Source organism: Phymastichus coffea, unplaced genomic scaffold (genome assembly GCF_024137745.1).
Source record: "Phymastichus coffea isolate CEN01 unplaced genomic scaffold, Cenicafe_Pcof_1.1 PCOF00142, whole genome shotgun sequence".
Classification (NCBI taxonomy): Eukaryota; Metazoa; Arthropoda; class Insecta; order Hymenoptera; family Eulophidae; genus Phymastichus; species Phymastichus coffea.
Genome location: NW_026706953.1, coordinates 106,033 through 114,136, shown reverse-complemented (window position 1 = coordinate 114,136; position 8,104 = coordinate 106,033). Strand labels below are relative to the sequence as shown.

The window sequence follows — 8,104 nt, the reverse complement described above, 5'->3', positions numbered from 1 at the left end:
ATTAACATCAACATTCTTGATGTTAATAAAATTCATGCATTTATTATCATAATTGCATATACCTTATCAGGTCAAGGAGGCTTATAGCATCCAATTCTCTATAACCATTAGTATAATTCTTTAATTACCAAGAGAGAACGAGAAAATACTCCTCCGGTCAACAAATAAATGTTAGTATTGCAGGCAGACTAAAATTTTTTGCTGAAGAGTGGGAGAATATTGGGGTTAACAATCACGTATTACAAATAATCAAAGGTTATAAAATTGCCTTTCTCACTGAGCCAATTCAGTTACACCCACCTATTATTAACATTCCTAGTAGAGATGTAGAACGATACAAGATCGCCATAGCCAATTTACTTGACAAGGGCGCAATCGAATGCTGTACCTCTTCTAATTGTCAATTTCTTTCATCTTACTTTCTAATCCCCAAGAAAGACGGTACTGATAGATTCATTCTCAATCTTAAGAAATTGAATTCTTTCATTCAGACTGATCATTTCAAGCTTGAAGATCTTAGGTCAGTTACTCACCTCATTTCACCCGGTTGTTACATGTCTTCAATTGACCTTCAAGATGCCTATCTCATGATTCCGGTTCACGTAGAATCTAGAAAACTTCTTAGATTTTCCTTTAATGGCAACATCTATCAATTTACCTGTGTACCCTTTGGATTAAGTACAGCCCCTTTTATTTTTACTAAGGTTATGAAACCTGTTGTTCAATATTTAAGAATCAGAGGGTTCAAGGTAGTTATTTATTTAGATGATTTTATTTTCATCGCTGAAAACAAGTCTGACTGTTCTCATATTGTCCACACAGCACTAGAGCTTCTGACTAGTCTAGGATTTTTTATTAATGGGAAGAGCGTTCTAGTTCCATCTCGAAAATGTAAATTTTTAAGTTTTAACATCAACTCAATTGATTTTACAATTGAACTACCAGACGATAAGAGAAATCGCATCTTGGAGCTTCTAGATAACTTCCAGCGTAAAGCTCGCTGTTCTATTTTAGAACTTGCACAGATTGTTGGTAAATTGGTCTCTTCATTTCCAGCAGTTGACTACGGCTGGCTGTACACAAAGATTCTCGAGTCCTTCAAGTTTAATTCCCTAATACTAAATAATCATAATTACGCAGCCATTATTACTCTGCCATCTTACATTCATCAAGGAATATCATGGTGGCAGAAAAGCATCAGAGTCTCTATTAGTTCGATCAGATCAACCACCTTCGATAAGACTATTTTCACGGACGCATCCAACTTGGGTTGGGGTGCTACAGATGGCATGAATAGCATTTACGGTGTCTGGGATGAGAATCCGAGGCACTTCTATATCAACTATAAAGAGTTGCTTACGGTTAAATTCGCCTTGCTCCATCTAGGTATTATCCAAGTAGGTAGCCAAATTCTTCTTCGCATAGACAATACCACAGCCATTTCCTACATTAATAAGATGGGTGGTATTCGGTTCTCTAAGTATAATAAACTCTCAAGAGAGATTTGGCAATGGGCTAAAGAAAGACGTATTTTCTTATTCGCCTCATATATCGCATCTGCCGACAACGTTGAAGCTGATGCTCTCTCTCGCATCAGTAATAACGATACAGATTGGGAGATTTGCAACCGTGCTTATAAATTGATCGTTCGTAATTTTGGTAACCTGGAAATCGATTTATTCGCTAATAAACATAAGACTAAATGCCTTCAATACTGCTCATGGTTTCCCGACTCAGAAGCATATTTGGTTAACGCATTTACTACTAAAGGGTCAGCCTTTTACTTCTACGTATTTCCTCCCTTTTTTCTAATACTCAGGTGTCTCTCCAAGATTAAAAGAGAAAAGGCTTCGGGTATTATAGTGGTACCAGACTGGCCAAATCAGCCTTGGTATCCACTTTTTAATTCTCTTATATCAGAGAAAATTGTTTTCAAACCTAGACCTGATTTGTTATTGTCGCCTTGTAGGACAATTCCTCATTGAAGAGCGACAACTCTGTCCATGATAGTCGCAAAAATATCAGGATAGCTTACATTATGAATGGGATTTTTCCGGAAGCGGCGGATATTATGGCAGTCTCGGTCTCCAAGTCAACATTGGTGCAGTACAATGTGGTCTACAATAAATGGTTCAAATTCTGCGAATGCCATAACTTCGATGCATACAAACCAAATAAGAATTCTGTTTTACGTTTCTTAATGGACAGATACAAGGACGGAGTAAGTTATGGGACTGTCAATTCAGATAGATCGGCACTTTCCTTGATTTCGGACAAGATTGGAGCAGACGAGCACATTTCCAGATTTTGGAAAGGAGTTGCTAAGCTACGTCCACCGAAACCTAAATACGCTTTCACATGGGATGTCGCTATTGTCCTCAATTATCTCAAGACTCTTCATCCGCTGGAAGAATTAACATTTTCTCAATTATCTTATAAGACGGTTATGCTTTTATTATTAGCCACTGGCCATAGAGCGCAAACGATAGCTAGCATTAAATTAGAAAACATCTCATCTTCTAAAGATGGAGTCTTTATTTACATTACGGACAAAATGAAGACATCAGCTCCTGGCCAAATGCAACCACTGCTCTATTTACCGTTTTGTATCGATAAACCAGAGAACTACGTGGGTACTACACTTCTTTATTATTGTAAAGTTTCTAAATCTCATAGATTAAACAATGAAAGAAAATGTTTCATCGCGACAAGAAAACCCTTTAAAGGTATCACTGCTCAGACTGTTAGTAGATGGGCAAAGCTAGTTCTAGAGAAGAGTGGAATTGATCTTACGATATTTTCTGCTCACTCTAGACATGCGTCTACATCTTCAGCGCATTCTAAAGGAGTAGACATAGATACCATAAGAAGAACTGCTAGCTGGTCAACGGGATCTCAAGTTTTTGCAAGATTCTATAATAGGCCAATTTTATTCTTAGAAACGCAAAGATTCGCACGAAACGTTATTGATTCTTAGTCTAGTAAATTTGTACCTTATGTCCCACGTATTATTATTAAGAACTTAAATAATAAATTCTGTAAATGCATGTTGATTTATTGTACTCTCTAAAGAACTACATTGTAATATTGTGAACTAGATGTAATATATTAGTATAATCAAACGAACTTACCGTGAAGTTCGATTTAGATTATATTCCATCTAGTTCGAAGATATTACAACCCACTCTTTAAATCATAAGCCCTCGTCCCTTATGCTATCCCAGCGCTCTTTTTCTTATTAATCTTACTTCAGTCTCTAAAGCATATGAGGTACAGTACGAAGAGCGAAAGGTGCCGGCTCAAACCGCACCAATGCCGCTCTTTTTTTTCGGTCGATAAAGGTGTGACATCTCGCAGGGCGAAGGGGAACTACATTGTAATATCTTCGAACTAGATGGAATATAATCTAAATCGAACTTCACGGCAAGTTCGTTTGATTTTACTATTCTCTATCATTTGCCATCTTATATACTGCAATAATATAAAGGTTAGATAAGCGTTCATTAAATGTGTTACGTTCGGCGTTACAGTTTTAAACAACAATTACTTTTGCTTACTACCGGTAGTGTTGGTACTAAATAATCGAACTAGATATTTTTAGTGATGTTACTAGAGTTGCGATTCGCGTCCGTATCCGTCCGCATTTATACGTAGCTATGGGACCGGGGTCTAAGGTCCCCGCCACATATGCACATATACGCGCGTACGAGGGCGTACAAACGCATCGGAACGACCCTGACAGAAAAATGGTTGATTTAAAAAAAATATATATATATAACATTAGCTTCGTCTTAATTTGTTCATTTTTTGGAATTTGTACCCCCCCCCCCCAAATTTAAAAAAAAGCGATATTTCGGAAAACTCATACTCCTGGCAGAAAAATGATAGATATCTTGAAAGAAAAAAATACCACTAGTTTCATTTTAATTTGTACCATCAGAAAAATGCCTTTTTAGAATTTGTACCCTCTCTAAAAATAGAGAAAAAAAAGATTTTCGTAGGGTAGATTAGCAATTCAAATTAACGTATTACTGCGCATGCGCGGCGGAAAATCTATCTTCCAGCAGAAAAATATGCGATTTAAAAAAATATATATGAATGCCTTCTTCTTAATTTGTACCAACTAAAAAATACATAAAACTAATTTGTATCCTTGTAGAATTTGAATAATACAATGTTTTTTGTGCGATTGTAATACTGATAAATTTTACAGAAAAATCTTTTATTTCTTAAGAAAAAAATATATTTCTAGCTTTACCTTAAATTTTACCAACTGAAAATAGTTTTATTGTAATTTTTAAGCTCTAAAATTGGATTAGACATGTTAATATAAAAAATCCTAAGTTAACGTATGGTCTTAAAAATCGAAACGACCCTGGCAGAAAAATGATGGATTTAAAAAAATATATATATATACCATTAGCTTCGTCTTAATTTGTACCACCCGAAAATTCATTTTTTGGAATTTGTACCCCCCCAAAATTAAAAAACAAAAAGCGAAAAAAACGATATTGCGGAAAACTCATACTCCTGGGAGAAAAATGATTGATATCATAAAAGAAAAAAATACCACTAGTTTCATTTTAATTTGTACCATCAGAAAAATGCTTTTTTAGAATTTGTACCCTCTCTAAAAATAGAGAAAAAAAAGATTTTCGTAGGGTAGATTAGCAATTCAAATTAACGTATTACTGCGCATGCGCAGCGGAAAAAGAAATGATATCGTATTCAGAATCGTAGTTATGTAAACACAGTTTGTTTGAAATTGCTCTGCAATTCCATTGTAATATATTAAAATTGAAAATATCCATAATTAGTTTAGAAAAAAGATATATTAATAATGACTTATTACGTGAAGAGACGAATGTAAAACTACTTAGACTTGGAATTCGCGGTTTGCTTGCATGCATTCTTACCGTACGTTTTTACAGGTAAACTTGAATTGTTCATTATTCTGTTACTGAGTCTATTGATAGTGCCGTCAAGCGGCCGAGATTCCTTTGTCGAGAGAATCGTCGCAGGTGCCGTCCGCTCCGAGTTGAGAGGTTTCGGCGGCTTCGGCGGTATTGGTGGGGGTGATACAGGGGTTGGAGTAACCGCTGGCAGCGCTGGTTGCTGAAGGGCCCCGTTGCTGGCTCCGCTGTTAGCTCCGTTGATTTTGTTGTCTGAAGAGTCTTGATTTTTAGTAGTTGTAGTGAATGCACCAGAGCTAGCTGGAGCTTAAATATAATGAGCGCTTTTCTATGTTTGAGAGGAAATATCAGAAGTTTTGTAGTTAGTAGAGTAGTCTACATGATTATTTAAATCAAAGTTCGAATTTTGTAATTGAATATGGTCATCATTAAATTCTGAATCTACACTAGCATCAAAGTTTTCGTTATTTTCTTTGAGATTTCTTTGTCTATTTTTGTTTCCATTGGCCGCCTTGGAGTAATTCTTGCTCTGCTTCTGTGAGAAGGCAGGGTAGTGTTCTTTGGTTCTAGTTGGCGCTTCTAAGTCGGTGAAAATAAGCTTTTTGACCTCGACAAATGATATGTTGTCATATGCCATTATTTCATTTGTTATATTGCCATTATTCATGTAAATTCGGCAAGAAGAGTTAATGCTTTTGTGTGAACCTTGGCAGTTACTACAGCTCGGTGCTGTAGCTGGGCAACTTCCCTCATTGTTTTGGTGATCTTCCTCTTTTGTTCCGCACATGATACACTTCTTTTTACTCTTACAAGTTTTGGCTGTGTGATTGAATTTGAAACAATTATAGCACTGCATAGGCTTATTACCGTATGGCTCTACATGAGTTCTCACGAACAATAGTTTGATTTTATCAGGTAAAATTTGCCCAGAAAATGTTAGTAGTATGGTTTGAGTGTCCAACCACTTGTTACTATCATCCGTTGTTTCGCGGTTTCTCCTTTTTTGTCTCTTAGCAGACACGACTTCTATGGGAGAGTCGACTGCTTCTAGTATGTCTTGTTCTGTTAATTCTAGAGGAACTCTTCTAATTAAACCTTTTCTAGTCTTTCGTTATTCAGGTATAACATCTTCTAAATTACGGGCCTTTATGCACTCATCCTGTAAAATCTTGTTGGCTTCATCTTTGTTCTTACATAATATTTCGACTTTGAATTTACCTCTATTAACTATATCCTCGACATTCTTATATTTTTTGAAAATCAATTTACCTACAGTGTATGCACTGAGTACCTTCTTGTCTTCATCCTTCCTCTTTATCCATATACCATAAGGACCTCTGTTGTTCGGGCTAAAAGAGTCGGCAGTTTTGTTTTGATTTCCAGGTGGTTGAGTTCTGTCGTTTTTGTCGGCTGTAAAACGTTTAACTTTTTCAAGTTCTAAATCTTTTTCATTATCATCTTGTCTGTTTCTTTTTAAAATGTTTTTTTTCCCGGTTCCGTCATCGTTCTCTTCGGAGTCCATCTTCGACGGATCTTCGTTCGACATGATCAAGCCGCCCGTCATGCGGGGGCTGTGGTTGATTATTCTGTTAGTAGAGGTTAGGAATTTAACCGGGCGAACCCGGTATGATTCGTCTGTAATTGAAGTCGGCCGAGTTGTTTAAAACAACACGTGCAAAAAATTATTGCGTCTCAGGAAACGCCACTCAATGACACAATCAGAATTATATAAGGATTTGACAATGAAAGCTGGCTAATCGATCAGCACGTGTTAGCTCAAGTCTCCCTCCAATGAGTGAAGAAAAATGGCTTTACACTGACACCTGATGGTGGCAAGGCAAAGCCTAAGCATTGCACGCCATGAAATGTAAGAAGTTGAGATTGTTCGGCTTGTCGCTTGTCGATACTCAAACTCAATAGCCATGCATATCATAATATTCATAACCAAAGGCCAAAGGAGAAGCATTTGCATTAGTATTAAAGCTGTAGCTTGAAAGTAAAGTACGGTGAGAATCTCTCACCGTAAAAAAAAAAAATTGTCAGCTTTGTTGTGATTTGATTTGTTGTTAATTATCTAATAATTTAGCTTTTTTTTACTGAAATATCATAAATAAAAATGAATATTAGTTCACCATCGGTCGAGCTAAGTTCTTACAGAGATCAACATTTTAAGGTTAGTATATCTATTACTTTTGAACTATGAAATTCAGGCACAAGAAAACGTTCACCATAATAATGTGGCTTTTATTAATTGATAAATAATTAAATAATGAAAAATACGAAATAAAACTTTTAGGGTTCTCGAGCAGAGCAAGACAGACTTCTTAGAACTTCTACAACTTTATATGTTGGTAACTTATCATTTTACACAACAGAAGAGCAAATATACGAGTTATTTTCAAAATGTGGAGACATAAAAAGGATTATTATGGGACTTGATAAATATAAGAAAACTCCATGTGGCTTTTGCTTTCTGGAATATTACCTAAGGGTAGATGCTGAAAATTGTATGCGCTACATAAATGGTACTCGTCTTGATGATCGAATAATTAGGACAGACTATGATGCTGGTTTCATCGAAGGCAGACAGTATGGTAGAGGAAAAACTGGTGGTCAAGTGAGTAAAGTAAAAAATTCATGTTATCACTGTATACTTTTCTATACAAAAACTCAAATTTAACAAATTTTACAGGTTAGAGACGAGTATAGGTCAGACTTTGATAGTGGTCGAGGTGGTTATGGAAAAATTTTGCAGCAAAAAGTAGGACCTATAGGGGAAGGAACATTTTGAGTTATCAAAAAAGATAATATTTGGTATATAAATTATAGTATAAGTATATATATATTATTATATAAGATATTTCAAAAATTAACATTGTTTTAAAGAATCATGGCATATTATTTTGAGTTTTAAATAATTTGGAAATTAAAGCAATTGATACTACAATTAGTTTTAGTGAAATTAAAAACTAAAACGGTCTATTCAATGTATTTGTTAGAAAAATTATTTCTAATTAATTGATAAGACAGAAAAACCTGTAAAACCTACCACAATAATTCATTGTATATCTTTGTTGAAATTCTAAAATTTTCATCATAATTATTATTATGAAACCATAGTGTCGAATATTTTTGCTTTACAGGTTTTTCAATGCGTCATAAAAGTATTTTTACTCATTGAATTTTTTTAC

At 35.3% G+C, this 8,104-nt stretch overlaps 1 protein-coding gene across 1 annotated transcript; it reads left to right on the top strand.

Annotated features, from left to right (window-relative positions):
* The first annotated feature begins 6,793 nt into the window (after positions 1–6,793).
* LOC131672109 (nuclear cap-binding protein subunit 2) lies at positions 6,794–8,068 on the top strand. The gene is made up of 3 exons (XM_058949082.1): positions 6,794–7,086; positions 7,210–7,530; positions 7,606–8,068. The coding sequence occupies exons 1-3, from the start codon at positions 7,030–7,032 to the stop codon at positions 7,702–7,704; spliced, it is 477 nt and encodes a 158-aa protein (XP_058805065.1). The 5' UTR covers positions 6,794–7,029; the 3' UTR covers positions 7,705–8,068.
* Positions 8,069–8,104: the final 36 nt, after the last annotated feature.

Excerpts from the sequence above, each read along its gene's own strand:
- LOC131672109 (XM_058949082.1), top strand. The coding sequence starts at position 7,030 with ATGAATATTAGTTCACCATCGGTCGAGCTAAGTTCTTACAGAGATCAA. Across the intron at positions 7,087-7,209 it reads ACAGAGATCAACATTTTAAG|GGTTCTCGAGCAGAGCAAGA; the intron begins GTTAGTATATCT and ends TAAAACTTTTAG. Across the intron at positions 7,531-7,605 it reads GAGGAAAAACTGGTGGTCAA|GTTAGAGACGAGTATAGGTC; the intron begins GTGAGTAAAGTA and ends CAAATTTTACAG.